This window comes from Nestor notabilis, unplaced genomic scaffold, assembly GCF_000696875.1.
Source record: "Nestor notabilis isolate BGI_N333 unplaced genomic scaffold, ASM69687v1 scaffold1733, whole genome shotgun sequence".
In the NCBI taxonomy this organism is placed as follows: domain Eukaryota; kingdom Metazoa; phylum Chordata; class Aves; order Psittaciformes; family Psittacidae; genus Nestor; species Nestor notabilis.
The window spans coordinates 27703-45180 of record NW_009923063.1 but is presented as its reverse complement, the minus strand read 5'-3'; the positions used below and the strand labels follow the sequence as shown (position 1 = coordinate 45180).

The 17478-nt window shown below is 41.6% G+C and overlaps 1 protein-coding gene across 1 annotated transcript in view; it reads right to left on the bottom strand.

Annotated features, from left to right (window-relative positions):
• Window positions 1–5818: 5818 nt before the first annotated feature.
• The window catches only part of MRPS5 (mitochondrial ribosomal protein S5), a gene marked incomplete at its 5' end in the record, with an annotated part of 34173 nt that continues 22513 nt past the window's right edge, over window positions 5819–17478 (bottom strand). Inside the window, 6 exons of the mRNA XM_010011919.1 lie at window positions 5819–6043; window positions 7653–7789; window positions 12730–12792; window positions 14090–14147; window positions 15249–15295; window positions 16299–16389. Of these exons, the coding sequence (XP_010010221.1) occupies window positions 5819–6043; window positions 7653–7789; window positions 12730–12792; window positions 14090–14147; window positions 15249–15295; window positions 16299–16389 (621 nt within the window). The remainder of the gene's footprint in view (window positions 6044–7652; window positions 7790–12729; window positions 12793–14089; window positions 14148–15248; window positions 15296–16298; window positions 16390–17478) is intronic.

Below are 17478 nucleotides of genomic sequence, written 5' to 3'. Positions count from 1 at the left end.
TAGCGTCCCCTTGCAAGTGTGTCTTGTGGTCACCCCATGAATACAGAAGTTGTTCAATGACTGCAGTTTCCAGGCTGGGTTTGGGTTTTGGTTTTTAATGTAAATACTATCAACCAAGAATCTTTTAATGTGGGACCATGGCAATGAAGATGAAGAGCCTACCAGAGTAAGCTATATCCTGCACAATCTGTTTCCCTTAATTCTCTTCTGGGTTGGGTACAGTTTGATGCTGGTAATTGGGGTCCAAATAGAAAACATCTAGTTTTAAAAATAATAATACAGTTGGGTTCAAACTGCTAAAATCTCCCTGAACCATATCTTTATGGTTCCAGGGTTGTTATTTCAGGGGAAGCCTGCACAACCAGCACTAAGGAGCATGAGTATGAAGCTGGGTAGTTTTAATTGGCACCTGTCCATGTAAGCCTGCTTCCCTCCCTAAACCCGAGGTGCCAAAAGAACACTTCCATAGAGTTTCTGGAAGTGCCATCTCTGACTTGTGATGAGAAATGGGGGCAATATTTAACCTGCCTCAGGGGCAATATGAGTTACTGCAACCCCTGGAGGAGTATTGCTGAATTATGACGCAGAACCACAACGCCAGGAATTACTGCTGTCTTTAATCCCCCTATGAAATACAGTTTAGAAGGTGCTCAGTAGACTGCAGAATTGTATGCATTATTAGAATAACATGTTGAATAAGTAGAGGCAATCAACTCTTACCTTTGGTGCATTGTTGCTCTCACATGCACCAGCACTATGTTGCTGTAATGAAGATGAGCTTGGCTGAGGTTTTGCAGGTAGGCAAGAGTCTTTTCTGCTATTCTCCCTTTGCTGCACACAGGTACACAGCCCTTTACAGCCTCAGGAGCACTGTACTATAACAAGGCAATGCTGAGGGAGGAGGCACAGACTTCAGCATGAGTGAGAGGCTTCTTCTGGCAACGGGAGCCTATGGGGCCAGGGGCTAAAGCAAGCTCAGGTTAATCTCAGTGATGATGTTCATCTGAATACTTAAATTACTCCAGTGTTAACTTGAGTGAGTGGTGTGGTTTTGGCTGGGATAGAGTTAATTTTCTTCACAGTACCTGGTATGGGGCTGTGTCTTGGATTTGTGCTGGAAACTTGATAACACAAGGATGTTTTTGTTACTGCTGAGCAGTGCTTGCACAGAGTCAAGAGTTGTTCTGCCCGTCATACCGTGCACCAATGAGGAGGCTGGAGGTGCAGAAGAAGCTGGGAGTGGACACAGGCAGGACAGCTGACCCCAACTGACCCAAGAGATATTCCAGACCATATGGGGTCATGCTCAGCACATAAAGCTGGGGGAAGAGGAAAGGGGGGAACTTTTGGAGTGATGGCATTTGTCTTCCCAAGTAACCATTACGTGTGATGGAACCCTGCTGTCCTGGAGATGGGAAGTGGTGAATGAATTCCTTATGTTGCTTTGGTTGTGTGCGTGGCTTTTGCTTTACCTATTAAACTGCCTTTATCTCAATCCATGAGTTTTCTCACTTCTACTCTTCTGATTCTCTCCCCCATTCCACCGGGGGAGGTGAGCAAGCAGCTGTGTGGTGCTTAAGTTGCCAGCTGGGCTTAAACCATGACAGTGAGTTAACTTAAATGGGGTTTAAACCCAAGAAGGGGTATTTTCATGTGTTAGAGATGCCTAATAAAATGTGTTACCAAATTAGCCCCTCCAGTTGGTGGGGCAAAAAATGCTTCTGAGTCTGAAGCTCCTGGATAGTAATGAGGACTGGAGAACAGAAAGGAAATGAAAGTTGACTTGGGGGTATTTCTGTTGCTTTAGATGTGGGGGGACTTTTGAGCTGTGACTGTGGGCTGGGGTTGAAGCTTTTTCATTGCAATGTACGGGAAACATTTAAATTCTTTTTTCCTTGTATTTTTTATTGCTGCAAACCAGCCTGACCTGTTTTGCTTGTGTTAGTGTGACAACAGAAAGTTGATTGCAACAGAGGTAGGAAAAGAAACCCCTTTTCAGAGCAAGGAGGGAACTCACAGCCACTTGGACAATGGCACTTGTTCTGAAGTTCAACATCCTCCTGTTGAAACTGGTTTCAACATCTTGTCATCGCGGGTGAGTGCGGGTGTGTGTGTGCCTGGATTTGCCCTGCTTCTGTTAATGCCCCTGAACTTAGCATTAAAACACAGACACCTTTCTGCTTGGGTCTGTTTACAAAGGCAGCAGTTGCAATCATACCCTGGATCCTGGGGTGCAGTATCTCTGTCCACCTCCTGCACCCAGGTGTGGCCAGCACCTCTGCACCAAGCAGTGCTGTCTGTCCCCTCACATCCATGTCCCTATGCCTTGTCACGTTTGCAGCATATGTGTTGGCAGGGCTCCCATCTCTTCTCCCCAGTTCTTTGTGCCTTGCTCCTCCCTTTGCTTGTCCCTTCCCTGCCACCAGTTTACACCAGACTGCACTAGTTCACCTGCTTGTCCCTTTCCTTCTGGCCCCACCAGGTTTGCTTAGATACCTTCCCACCAGCATTAGCATAACCTTGCTGTAAACCAGCACTGGAGGTGCTGCTGGCATGGGAGTGCTCATCAGCCCAGAGCAGCTGGGAGCTGGCTGAGGCAAGGTTGTGGGAGGGAGGCCTTGAAGCCGCAGTGTGATACGTACCAACTCTTTGCCAGAGGAGGGCTGGGCAGAGAGAAGGGCCACCACAGGGTCAAGAGCATCCAAATGAGCTGATGATACAAAGCAGTGCTGCCACTATGAAACCCTCACAGTGTGGCCCCTATGTCAACCCATGTAGCTGGACAGCTTGATGGTAAGTGTCTCTGTTAGCATAGGGCTGCTGGGCCCCAGCACAGGACAGTGGCACAGTGAGGGGTGGCTTTGTGGCATCAAGCTGCTGGACAGGACCGGTGAGGTGCCAGGTGAGTTGCAGCAGTAGGCACAGTCCCTGCATGGTGGAAAGAGGAGAAAAAGGAAATGGAAAAAGCACTCCGTCACACCCAGCTTTCCTGTCATTTCAACATAGCCATGTTTGGGTGCTGATTGACAGAGCTGAACATGAGCAGCTTGTGCCCAGGCAGCCAAGAAGGCCAACAGCATCCTGGCCCATATCAGCACCAGTGTGGCAGCAGGGCCAGGGCAGTGATCATTGCCCTGCACTGGGCACTGGTGAGGCTGCACCTCGAATCCTGTGTTCAGTTCTGGGCCCCTCACTACAAGAGAGACATTGAGGTGCTGGAGCAGGGCCAGAGAAGGACAATGGAGCTGGTGAAGGGGCTGGAGCACAAGTGTGATGAGGAACCATTGAGGGACCTGGGGGTGTTTAGTCTGGAGAAGAGAAGGCTCAGGTGGGACCTTATCACTCTCTACAACCACCTGAAAGGAGGATGTAAGTGAGGTGGGGGTTGGCCTCTTCTCCCAAGTAACAAATGATAGGACAAATGTAATGGCCTCAAGCTGCACCAGGGGAGGTTTACATTGGATATTAGGAAAAAAAATCTTCATGAACAGGGTGATGAGGCATTGGGAACAGGCTGCCCAAGGCAGTGGCGGAACCACTGTCCCTGGAAGTGTCCAAACACCATGTAGGTGAGGCCCTCAAGTGACATGGTTTAGTGGTGGCCTTGGCAATGCTGGCGTGATGCCTGGAAAATTGCACACCTCATTGCTTCTGAAGGGAAAGATGCTGCCCAGGGCTCAGACAATCTCCCAGGAACTACAAACCACCATCTGTGCCTCAGCTCTCATCCCCACAGAGAGCCCTGGGGACAGCATCAGCCTGAGAATTCGCTGTCACCCCACTAGAAAAGTTTGGCATGAGCACTTGAGGCTTGATCCTTCCCTGGTGGAGATACTTGTCTGGGGTTAAAAACAGTGGGCCTATTGCATCCTCACAACCACCACCAGATCTCAGCTGGTCGTGTTAACTGGAGTTTCCACCTCTGCTCTTCTCCTCTAGCTTCCTCAGCAAAATCAGGTCTGTAGGCATCCACTCTACAGAGCAGGCAATTAGACTTTAGTTAAAACAAACTACCCACTCTAAGGTAAGCAAAACCTCAGCTCCTGTGATAAAAACAAGATTACAGACATATCATTCATTAACTATGCCCAGATTGTAATCTTGGTTACTCTCGCTTAATTAAATAACTTAACCACAATGTTAGCTGTTCCCCAAATATTTGTATACTGGATACCTTGCCTCCAGTGATGCAGTGAGTTAGAAGCACTTCCATCTTCTCCTGAATTGCAGGAGAATATGCTTTGTCTGAAAGCAAAGAAACTTGATAGAAATACATGGCCAGCTCCATAGAAGAAGTAGGAAGAGTTTCTGATGTTTCTATTTTACAGTTAACTTCATCTGCTTGAGAAGTGAACTGTATGCTGGGTAAAGCATCTATACAAGCACCTGTATTAATATGAACAAATCTGTGAAGACAGGAAACCCACAAAAAATGACTTCCATGGAGGAATCAAAGCTCCATGTGGGTTTGTGGCAGAATCTGTTTCACGGCTGGCTCAATCTGCCTCCCCTTTTCCTGACGCAACTACAGTCCATTCCCCATCTCTAATCTTTGCACTGCGACCACGGCCCCCTCCTGCTCCTTGGTCTCCCTTATACTAACAGAATCAAGCATTGAAACCCCACTTGCTTTGAGGGATGGAAATGTCTTATTCCTGGAAGTGCTCAAACATGAGTTACTGTCCTGTGGATCTGACAAGAGCCCTAAACCTCCTTCAGAGAGCAGGGGCAAGGCAGAGTCATCCTGAAGACTCTCATGGGAGCAGATGCAAGCGTAGCTTGTGTACAGACCTTGGGGAAAGAGAGAGACTTGTGGTTACTAACTTACTTTAAGTTCTATAAAACCAAATGACATTTACCCAACCACTTCCTTACCTTGCAGCTCCTCATTTGTACTAGCACACAAGGTGGACCTGCAAGGCTTGTATGGATTCTCTTGGAGGCACCAGCTATAAATCAGTCAGACACTTCCCTGTGCTTTGACTGATCCACAGAGAATAATGCATTGTTTTACCCTGCACTAGCAGTGAGAACAGAAATTGGCAGAAAATGAAGTTAGGTCTTCTCCCACTACATGTGCAGAGGAGAGTATCATAAGCAGCCAGGATTGCAGGTTTTGGAGTGGACTTCCAAAGCCAGTTAAAATACTGCAATATACCACAGGAGACTGGGCGGTGCTGTCCTCAGATATTTGGGCTCTGCTTCACTTGGGGAACTCCCCCACTTGCATGAATAATTTTTGCACAACTCATCTTCTTGCACACCATCACTTTGCTGCCCACCCTTGTCCCTCTTCCTCCCCACCAGAAGACACACAACTTCCACTTTCTGGTCTCACAGTTCCCCTACCATAGTGAGTGAGCCTAGGGAGTGAGATGGAGAGTGCACACATCAACTCCCACTACTGCTACTTCCATCACATCTCCCAGATACTGGCATTTTCCAAAAAAGACACCAACAAACACTGAGCTCATTCTGAGGATTCTTTATTGCTTTCACAAGCTTATCTTTCCAGTAGTTTCCCAAAAGCTTGTGAAAGACACGTGATCTGTTGATTACACATCATCTTCAGGAGTCAAACAAATGCATGCTTGAAGACAAAGTCATGTTCACTGGCTGTTTCCATCTGAATGTCCCTAGTTGAACAGTGGTCAGAAGACTTGTGGGAAAGCAAACAGAATGGTAGCAATGGGAGCAGCAATTTGAATGGTATGATTATGTTGCCCTCCTCTGAAATGTAACCCTAGACAACTTGTCCATCTGGGCTGGGCTTTCCCTGTTGCGTCTCTGAGCAGAAGAGACAGAGGGACAGAAGCTTTTACCATATTGTCCGTCTGACATTCACCCACGGAGATTTCTTCATTCCCTGAGCTGCTTTCACATCACTCCACTCCAGCTTTATGTCTGGAACCTCATCTTCAGGCTCGGGGTCCTCACGGACAGTCCCCTCAGGCAGTGCCACAACAATGGGCAGAGGGCCCTGCTCCTCCCGGAACTCTACTACACAGAGACTCTTCTGGTTCGCTAACTGCTGGTGAGTCTCCTGGGAGCAGGAAAGAGAAAAGATAATCAAAGCAACGATACACAATCGTGGTTTACTTCAGGTCAAAAAAAAGTTAATTTACTAATAAATAGTTTAAAATAAACAGTTTAAACACTGTGTAAATTAAATTACTTGTCAAGCTCATCCCCATGGGTTTCAGATGAGCTAATTTCAGGAATTCAGAGAGCTAGACTGCAGATACACTAGCATGACAAAGCCATCCTAGAAGATGCTTCTGGAAATGATGTGTCCAGAAAAGGCACATCCTTCTAATAGGGATTCATGTTGGCATGTCAGTAAGGCGCAGGAACATTATTATGTCTTTATATGGATATAAATTTTGCTTTGACAACAATAAACTGCTTACTACTGCCCTGATAAGTAATACTAGCTAATATAATGATATGAATTTAACATTACTTTCAACTATACCTCTTCCTCACATACAAGTTGTTTTGTTAACACTCAGATGCAGTTCACAGAATAAATGTCTACTGGGAACAGGAAATTCTTTCTATGCAGGGAAGTCAAGAAAATATATCAAGTGGTCATCTCAAAGCAATCACAGAATCAACCAGGTTGGAAAAGACCTTTAAAATTATCAAGTCCAACCGTTACCCCAGGATTGCCAAGGCCACCACTAAACCATGTCTCTAAGGGCCTCATCTACACATTTTGTGAACGCTTCCAGGGACGGTGATTCCACCATTGCCCTGGGAATCCTGTTCCAGTTCCTGATCAACCTCTTGGAGATGAATAATCAATACAGCAGGCCCTTCTTCTATTCTTCTATTCATTCTGTGAAAGACTTCTCAGAGACAACACACTGAAAATATATGCCAGACTTCTTCAAGTTAGACTAACCTCAGATATTGATAAGGAACTGTAACTATCTCATTAGGCAAAGAGGATCATAACCACCTCCCTTACTGAGGCTAAACCGGACAAGGTGACAGATTTGACAACTATAGCTTTGCAGGGCTATATTGGGAGTGTAAGCAGCTAAATCCTGGCAGCTACTGAGGCTCTACATCCAAATGAGATAATAAGGAATTTCCAAAGGACTGACTCATCCTAAGGCTAAAGGAATGATGAAATGCTGCATGTTGGATCTTTCCATCAGCTACAGGCAGCTGGCTCAGAGAGACATCTCCATTGTGAGCACTTTGAGTTAAGAGGAATTGATACCACCTCCCTGACTTATTTCAGGGATCTTAATTATACTAGCGATAGAAGCAGCTGTGATGTTCCGTTCTTAGGCAATGAAAACTTATATTGCAGACAAACAAGCAGCTGCAAGCAAAGCTGGGCCACAACTTCCTCTGCCCATGATTTTTCAAATGTCACCAAAAATGCTACAAATGAAAGCCCAGAAATTCAGATGTCCCCTGGAGACTCTTGGTTGTGGAAAAGGTAGCGTTACATACAGCTGTTTCTGAGTGGACAACTTCGGACAACTGCTGAGGAACTACATGCTGATTTTGTTTGCTCTTTGGAAAATTACTTAATTTTAAGCCTCAATATAAACTGTGTGACCATGAACTATTACAACATCAATCTCGTTCTGTCCCCTGACCTGATGTATAGAACCACTGAGAGTACACTCTACCTGTTCTGTCAAGCCTTTAAAGAGAGCTCTGGTAATGTTAATCAAGTTTTTGGATCCAGAAACCTTGGCATACATGTCTTTGATGCCAATTAGTTTGCAGATGGTGATGATAGCTCGGTGGCAATGAAGACCATACCCTGGGGGGAAAAATATAAATTAGCATTATATGATTATTTATAAGCATGCAACTTAGCTAAGGAAGAACAGAGAACTAAGACCTCTTCTTATTTTTGTTTCCTAGCACATTAGAATACATTATATCTTAAAAATGGCAAAACCATTCTGATAAGACCATTCTTCCCAGGCTTTGCTGCCACGTTAACATAAAGATCATGGGAGCTTTTGTACTAAATATACCTTACTTAACATAATGCAAAACCAGATGAAAATGTCACCACCTAACCCAAAGCAAAACCATGAATAATTCAACCTGAAGAATTGTTTAAAATGGCAGGTTTGGGTAGTACTTCTTAGAAGTACCACTGGCAGCTTTAGAATAATCTTCCAAAAACATAACCTCCCACCCTGGGAACACTGACCAAACAAAAGGCAATTCCCTTTTCCCACTCAGCAGAAAAATAACACTAGTACTTCCTGATGATAATGATAACAACAACAATAATAATATATTAGCAGAGAAGCAAGGCAACAAGTTTACTTAAAAGAGTATTGAAAAGAAGCCACTAGAAGGGTAGAGGATCCAAATGTAACTGGATCACAACCAAGACTGTCTCTTCTAAAAAGCAGTATCTACACAGCTTCAAAGCCACTTCCTGTGCAATTTCAGGTGATCAGCTGCTGAATAACAGCTTCAGTAATTCCTAATGGTGATAAATCTGACTTTAAAGTCCTAGTTCATATACATGATGGAGGGATTTAAACTGGTCTCCTATGGTGAAGTTACTGCTCAAAACAGCTGCTGTGCTCAAGCACTTCTGTCCTTTGGGCATCCTTCCAGAAGGACCCAGCAGTAGAAGCAATGTCAGTGTCTCTCATTCCCAGGGAGATTGCTGCTGGATGAGAGGCTTATAGTGCCTTCCTTAAAGGCTGAGATTGTGCTTAAGACCTCTATCAGACACAGAGCAGGCAGAGAAAACTGGAGAGGAAAGGAAAAGGGAAATCCCAAGTCCATGGGCAATAAAGTTCCAATAGGAAAGTCCAATCTAAACACAGAGCTGCTGGGAAAGAGCCTGAGTGCCCACTGGCACTGGGGTCTCTTGCTGCTCACAGGCCTTCGGGTAGCCAAAAAAACCCTATCACATTTTCATTTTATGCAACTCTTGGTAAGCAAAGCTTTGAGCAGTGAAAGTGGGATGAGGCTGCCTGCAAATTCAAGAAGGCATCATGGCACTGACTCAGACCAAATTCACACTTGGTAGTTGATCTCCAAAATGTGAACCTGTTACTTGCCTCCTGACCCAGCAACAGCAATTCACCAGCTTTAGTCTATGCAAAATACATAGCCACCAGCCATGAAAAAGTTATGCTCTTCCCTTTCAGCTTACAAAAGCTACTAGAATACTATGCACTGCCAAGAGAGTAAGATGGCACTGATTATCAAGGTACTGTGCTGAGACATCACTTCCTTTCTCCTGGCCCAGCAACTAGCATGAATTACACTTTGTTATTGCATCAGTGGCACAGTGTGAAGGATGGAATGGAAATGAAGGTGACAGTCTCCTTGGAGCGAGAATTACTGGAAACACAGCAAAATATATTTCTAGGAAAAATAATTATTTTAACTAAGCTTAAAGAACAAACGAGTGTTTCGACACTCATTTGTTTTCAACTTATTGTTCAAAGCAATAAGATCATCCAAAAAAAGCCAAATTACAAGCCTGTAACTGTAACAACTTGAAATTTATAGGTGAGTGGGGAGGCGAAACAAACATATTTCAAAATCCACAAACACAGAGGTTTGCATATCATCTACCGCCATCTCCAGAGTGTTATATTAGCTCTGGTGCATAACTGTAATATATTAGCAAATGGTTTCTTAGACTTGTCAGATTTTGATGAAGGACTTATATTTTGAGGAGTCTAATTTTGCTCTCTTGTTCCCCCAGAGAGTTTTGTTTCACGTGGCCTAGTTCTACTAGTCTTTAAAAATTGGTTTGTGATAGTTCTAATGTATCTTACTTAAAAGCTGAAAAGCAGGTTATTGATTAGTCCACTCCGGGGGACAGTTTTGCTGCTCGCTAAATAAGGACAAAAGTCTATTCCAGCGCTGCATGCTTTATTGTGCCAGTATGTCTCCTTTTCTTTTAGTCTATAATCAGAAAAGAAACTATGACCATCCAAAGCCATTTGTTCTGCCATTTGTTCTGCCTATCCCTCACACGTGCAATTTAATTTTTGCCTTATGTCTGACCTGGCCACTAGAGACAAAGCCCCACCTGAAAGAATTCTGAAAGGAAAATTTCCTTCTCTAGTCTAGAGAACAATAGCCTTCCCTTTTAGTTACTATAATGGTGAAGGGAAAACCACAATGGCTTCTGGCATTAATAGCGCTGGGGTCAGGATGATGCCTATGATGCATGCAGAATACACATGATGCATGCAGAATTGTTTTGGCTAAATGAGCAACCTGGTGTGGTGGAAGGTGTCCCTGCCCATGGCAGGGAGGTTGGAACTGGAAGGTTGCTTCGAATCCAAACCATTCTGTGATTCTGTGATTTGAGAAAATACTTTTTTCTATGCTACAAGACAAAGTCAAGTTTTAGACGTAATTACACGGGAATGACCTCTGAAAGGCTGTTTGTCAAAGATTCATTTTCAATGCCTTTTAAAGCTTTTAATTTCTGGCATTTTTATTGTGCTTTTCTCCCATCTGATCTCAGCCAGTCTTCTGCAGACTGTTAATACACAAAACAGAAGCCAGCAAACCAGTCCATCAGTCACTGAACAAAATTTATTCTGAACACAAAAGCAAAGGATTTCAACTACAAACTCCAGCTGTGGAAAAAAAGTTGGGGTCAGACATTTTTAACTTGTCTGTGGCAGGCATGCTGCCTTACTGAGGTTTAATTCAGTGAGGCCTATGTAAGAGAAAAGGGTCATTTAAATGTAAAACATTTTCTTACACTGGAAAAGATAAAAAGGTAACCAAAAGTAGTATTTAAAATTTATCCCTCCTATAATCTAACACAAACTGTTAAGGAAATCTACATTAGATTTCCACTAACACCACTTTGGAAGTAAAACACCCACTTTAAATCCACACTAAGGGACTAGTTCACATTCACATGCTCACTTCACATTACTTCTTTAACTTGGATTTTCACTTGTCTAATATGTAATCCTGACTATATGATGGGTTTTTTCTCTACTTTGCAGGGACTAGGAATAAATTAAAGAATGGAACTTTTAAGTTTAACAGTGACTTTACCTTTTCTACTGGAACATTAGGCTTTGTTGTGATCATTTGCTGAGATAGCTGCCTGAGTCCTATGTACAGGAACTGGAAATAAACTGCCAGCTGTAATTATGCAAAGTGAGAGGCTTCAGCACACATAACCATAACCATACAGCTGTAATGCCAGCAGCAAAAAGAGGGTACACTTTAAGTCTACATATGCCTAATGTGAAAACTATGAATAACTGTAATTGTTTATACCTATTAATTACAGCTACAAGGTATCAGTGCTGGGCTTCACAGCTACGTAAGTGTATTTGACAAACTGCTCTGCGTTTCCCCTTATTAATTCACATCAGGAACTAATTTACAGTACTTAGGAGTGTATCAATGTGGTTAGCACAGCAGTCTCATGACTACTGTAATTCTAAAGTCAAACCAGAGATGAAGATTAAGAGCTGTCCACACTCCAAAAGGTAGCATATTCTACAGCACAGATGATATACCCCAGCCATCCAGCCTGCACGTGCTATAAACAGGAGTGATCTGGAATGGTAGCAGACATGAAGTCCAGGGCCTGTCTCATGTTAAAGCTTGTTCTGTAGTATGTTCACAAGTTATTTAATTGTTCTAAAATTACAGCCAGCTCCTGCTGCTGCTATATCATCCTCCCCTTAGAGTACAGCACAAAAGCCTGTTAGAGATTAAAGGTAAAATCAGCAAGAGCTCTCTATATATCATCCCTTAATAACTCTATTTTGCATAGATATATAATGTTACAGCTTGTTTTCAGGTCATGACCACATAATGAGGCCTCCATCACACACATGCAATTTAGCTACAAAACGTTGCACACTAATCTACCATTACACTTCTTAATAAGGCCGATGATGCCTGCTGTCCAGAGCACACTGGACATAAGCACAATTTTTTCTTGACAACATCAAACCTGTTTCAGGAAATGTACGATCTAGTTCCATCAGTTATAAAACAGGGAAAATATTCATTGAATGGAAAAGTGTTTCCTGATTTTTGGAGGATACTTGGTTATATGTGAATGTGTTGTATAACTGAAAAGACTGGCAAGATACTCAGACAAGGCAAAGAACTGGCCAAAACTGGCAGCAGCAAGATACCAAGGCTAAAAGTGCTGATGTGAAAGAACTGGACTTGTATTCTGATGCAGGTCAGCATGATACTCTCACAGATAAACTAGGGAAATAAGAACCAGGCAAAATCATCATCTAAGTATGCATACCCCATTTCCAGCACTCTGCTGTCAGGCCAAGAGCTGAATAGGGCAGAGGACCTGGTGACACAGGACATAGAAAAGGACGAGGTACTGGAGGACCCAGGAAATTACAGGCTAATCAGCCTCACCTAGATCCCTGGGAAGCTGATGCAACAACTAATTCTTAGAAACCATTTCCAGTCATACGATGTATAAAAAGGTGGTCAGGAGGAACTACTCTTAGGAAGCATGAAAGAAAACCACAAATGGAGCTCCCACCAGTGTAAGAGGCACAAACCCTGATTTACAATAACAAAACCATGTCATCAACAGTAGGTGTTTCTAACGAAAAACAACTGTCATCTTTAGCATTTAAAACACTGTAAACTAGCACCAAATGATCCATTTCTGAAGTGAACAGGCATTGCACACATTATAAATACTGGTCAGTAATGGATAAAGCTTCAAAATTTCCAGGCAGCTTTAATTACCTTTGTTTTGCTTCTTCATGTGGATGGTTGTTCTTTTAAATTTCACTTTAATGTCATGGTAAACTGGAGGGGAAGAAAAAAAAAAAAAAAACCAAAACAACAGGCATTACAGCTAAACTCTTCCTTCTAGAAAAGCTTTAGCTCAGCATATTTAATGAGTACCTTTCTTTTTCAGATCTGTGAATGGGAAGTTGGTTTTACTCTCCTCTGAGCAATTTAATATTAAGGACTAACAGAGGTAAATTTCTGGAATAGGTTAGGAAAGTTTACACATCTGTGAATAGTATGTTACTATTGTATACAAAACAAAGCTTCACTTGAAAAATGGGAAGTGTGTGTTTATCTCCAATGATCCTTACCTAGCTTTGAAGTGAGGTCACATGATTCAATTTAGCCTTCTTCCACATACTCAGATCTTCCTAATAATTCAGCTTCTAACCTAAGATTTCCCCAGAGGCTTCAGCATTCTTGGATTTTCCATACAGAATATTTATCATTCCAATCTTCCTGCTTCTCTCTGCTTCAAAATGAACCCCAAACTCATATCCTCTGGTGGGTGGCTGTTATATAGATCTGATTCAGTGGTTCAGTCTCTGCACAGTGGGTTCTAGCACTGCAGTCAAGATGGCTCATAGAGGACCCCTATGTTAAATAGAATGTAAAACATGGTGGAAATGCCACCAGTTTTTAACCAGATCCCTAAACAGTGTGGAATAATAATGCTCAAGGAATAGATGTGTGAAGGTAACTGCAGTTTTGTATTTGTAAGCTGGTTTTATTATGCTGAATATTTACCTCCACAATGACTTGGTTATTCATATACTCTCTAAGGTACTATCTTTCAATTTTTTTTCTGAAAGATAACTGAATATTTGGTATACTGGTACCATGTCTGACATCAGAGAGGACATGTTTGGTATTAAATTGAATTAACAAAAAGCAACCATGAAACATCATACTTCTCCAGCCCACATTCTCCCTTGGCTGCTGGGCTTTGTCAGCAATACATGGATTGACCCAACAGGGAATCATCTCTGATGTACAAAGGGGAAAAGCACAGACAAGTTCACCATAGAGAAGAGATAAACCACATATTAATTTCTGATAATGGCAATTTATTTTATACACGGATTGACAGACTACGTACTCTGACAAGACCACCATCTAGCTAAAAGAGTCTAGATCTGAGATTTCACACAGCTTGCAAAAGAAGCAAAATAATGCATGAATAATACTAATACAATGCATCAGATCAGACAGGTTTTAGTTAACATCTTTTTATGCTTTTTAACAAGTTGCAGTCAGTTCTTGTCGGTATATTCAGTACTTATTTAGAGTCTAAGAAAATCATAATACTTACTAGTGTGGTTCTGATACCGCTCTATAAAATGTAAGCAGCGTATTGCTTTATTCTTTGCCTAGGGAATAAAAGCAGAAAACATTTTTTTCTTGATTATTTTCTGCAAAGTATTGGAAATTTACCACTGTTCATTTAACTAGACAATAAAAAAAAGCAAGAAAAAAAACCTTTGGAAACAGGATGGCTACATCTAATACACTTATTTTATGGAAATGAAAATGTTCTCTGTAAAGAACTGCTTTCTCCAACCAGATTTAATATTTTTTGAAAATTCTCAATACAGTAACAACTTTATCAAACTTTGTGTATTTTAGCATTGCTACATCGATAGCTTAGTTGAGCATTGTAACACAAACTAGTTAATGCAGATGGACAAATAACATTTTGAAGTCTAAAGGAGCCTTTTAATATGGTCATTATACATGTGTAAGAGAAAATTTTCTACACACTAACTGTATAAGCAGATTGTATGCCATATAGCATTGAAACAAGTGACTATGAGGGTATAGGTATAAGCCATAGAAAAGGGAGCAGAAATAAAATAAAGAGTGCATTAAGAAAATCCCATTGCAAAGCAACCTCATTATGTGTGTCCAAAGAGCAATGAAGCTGGTGAAGGGTCTGGAGCACAAGTCTTCTAAGGAACAGCTAAGGGAACTGGGGTTGTTTAGTCAGGAGAAAAGGAGACTTCGGGGAGAACTTATCACCCTCTGTAACCACTGAGGTTGTAACGAGGTGGGTGTTGGTCTCTTTTCCCAAGTAGCAAGTGATAGGATGAGAAGAAACAGCCTCAAGTTGTGCCAGGGTAGATTTAGATTGGATATTAGGAAAAATTTCTTCACTGAAAAGGTTATCAAGCATTGGAACAGGCTGTCCAGGGCAGTGGTTGCCAACCCTGGAGGTATTTAAAGGCATAGTGCTTAGGGACCTGGTTTAGTGGTGGACTTGGCAGTGTTAGGTTTATGGCTGGACTCTACAACCGTAAAGGTCTTTTCCAACCTAATGATTCTACGATTACTTGTATCAAGGCAGACAAATCATGTATATGGACTTACTTCTTTGCATACACTATAAAGATATTGATCATAAAAAGAAAAAAAAGTGTAGGTATGAATTATATGTGCTTATCATCACGCAACAAGTAATCCAATCAACATACTTTCCGTAAAGCATTCATCCTGTCACCTGCTTTCCCCATTGCAAAACCTGCAAGAAAGAAAAGAGTCACTTTATTACTGAGAAATAGATGAGGCAGGACCTTCATACAGCAAAGGGGAAAAACCAGAAAACTTCACCACCACATTTAGTATCTGTTATCTCCACTCCACTGCACAGGTCATACTCAGAAAATGGTTCAGAGAAAACAACAGAAAGTACTAGTTTAGGAGTTATGAATACCTAATAATTGGATGCCAACTGCTTGTTGTCAAATGAAACAAATCTTATTTTGTGTATTTGTCCAAACTTGTACCAAGCAGTTGAATAATAGTGACTGTTTCAGCCAAAAAGAGTCCAGCCTCCTGCTTAAAAAGAAAGAAGGGAATGAAGAAAACCAAAAGGAATCTGATGCAGGTAAGAGCTCCAAGACCCTAAAACCAATGCAGACTGGGTTTCTATTAGTGAGAGTATCAAAACCAGGTTGTACAGAATAGTGCATCTGCAAAAAAAATGCATGTCTGTAGAACAAAGAACAGAGTCTGTTTTGACTGCCAGTTTACAAACTGCTACATAATCTCTCTGAACCCTCAGACCTACTCCTATTTACCAGGTCAGTGGTAGTGACGAAAAGATTTCACAGCAGTCTCAGAGTATTTGCAGTCAGCTCAGAGCAGGGCATCAACTGACTGTATGGAATGAATAAGAGGATGTGACAACCATTTTCGCTAACTCTGTAGTCCAACAATGTCGAAGTAGATTGAATGAAAATCATTTCATTTCAAATCAGCAGATCTAGCTTCTTTGGTCCTTTGATACAAAACAAAGCGTCCAAATGAATACATACATAGTTTGATTATAAATCTTACTTCTATAAATGAAACTCAAAATTCCTACAGATATTTCAATATTGCCAAGTGGAAAAAAGGTTGGTGGGTTGTTGTTTTTTTTTTTTTTAAGTATTAAAAGTCCCTTTAAGTCAACCTTGCCTCCCAAAGTCCTATTACAAACAATGATTAACTTGGTACCTTTTACATACAGTAAATGCACATACCTGCAGCTCCTTTACCATTTCCAATAGCCACCAAGGCACGTATTGATTTTTTTCTGCCTTCCTTTGCTTTCATACAAAACACATTTTTCACCTGAGGAAAAAAACCAAACCACAAAGCATCTTGTGATGGCACAGTCCAACTGTTTCTGTTTGTTTTTAAAGAGATTCAGTTTACCAAAAAGTAATTAGAGGTCTGTGATGAAACCATCCGATATAAACTGTCTTTGTCAATGGGCATCATCTGCAAGTGGAACACTGGCATAAAGGCATTAAATATGTAATGGCTGCTAGAAGTCTATACTCAGACACAGAAGTTAGCTCAGTAAAGTTTCATTAAAATATCCCCTTTTGTATTTAGCTTCACAACAGATAATGCTCTGCTGCTGTGAGCTTCACGTGTGATTTCAATTGTGATGAAAAAACATGGAAAAAAATTGGAAGTGACATAAATATCTCATTGCCCCCCTCACATTTTAACATATTTTAGAAGCACTCAGAGGAATTATTCGAGTCATGCTGTTGCTTTACATGAGTATAACTTAGCACTGAAATCTACTTGCAGACTGCAGAAGGCAGTTTCATTACTGAGATGACAGCTGCTAAAAAGACTCCATTTAAGAAAGGGGAAGAAGAAAATAGTATTCCATTCCTGGAACTGGGAATGTTTTCAGAAACTCTGCAAGGAATTCAAGCAGAAATGCAAGAAAGCTATTTAGTTTGGAACGGGGGGACACAACTGGGGAGACAGGTGGCCTTATGGTTAGCATTCTGGAAACCTAAACTTGCTTCTGTCTCTGCTACAGATTCCCCCTATGTGACTCGATGCAAGTCACTGCATTATAGTCTCCCACCTTGAATGACCTAATGTATCACCAGAGATCCTGCCCAGCTGGCTCCTGTTCTAGTGTCCTTGGTTTTGTTTACATATTAGAATATATTTTTACTTAAATATAGACATATATTTTCATATGTATTTTATATACTGTATACAATGAACTATATATAATACATATCTCACATGTAATGTAATGTAATATAACATATATAATACAAAAAATACATACACATATAAAATAACTTACTGGATGTTGCTTGACTGTGTCTTAGAATTACCAGTCACAAGATTCAACGTACTTCATGGTTCACTTCTCCCCTTTCTTTCAAATGCACCAGGGCCTAC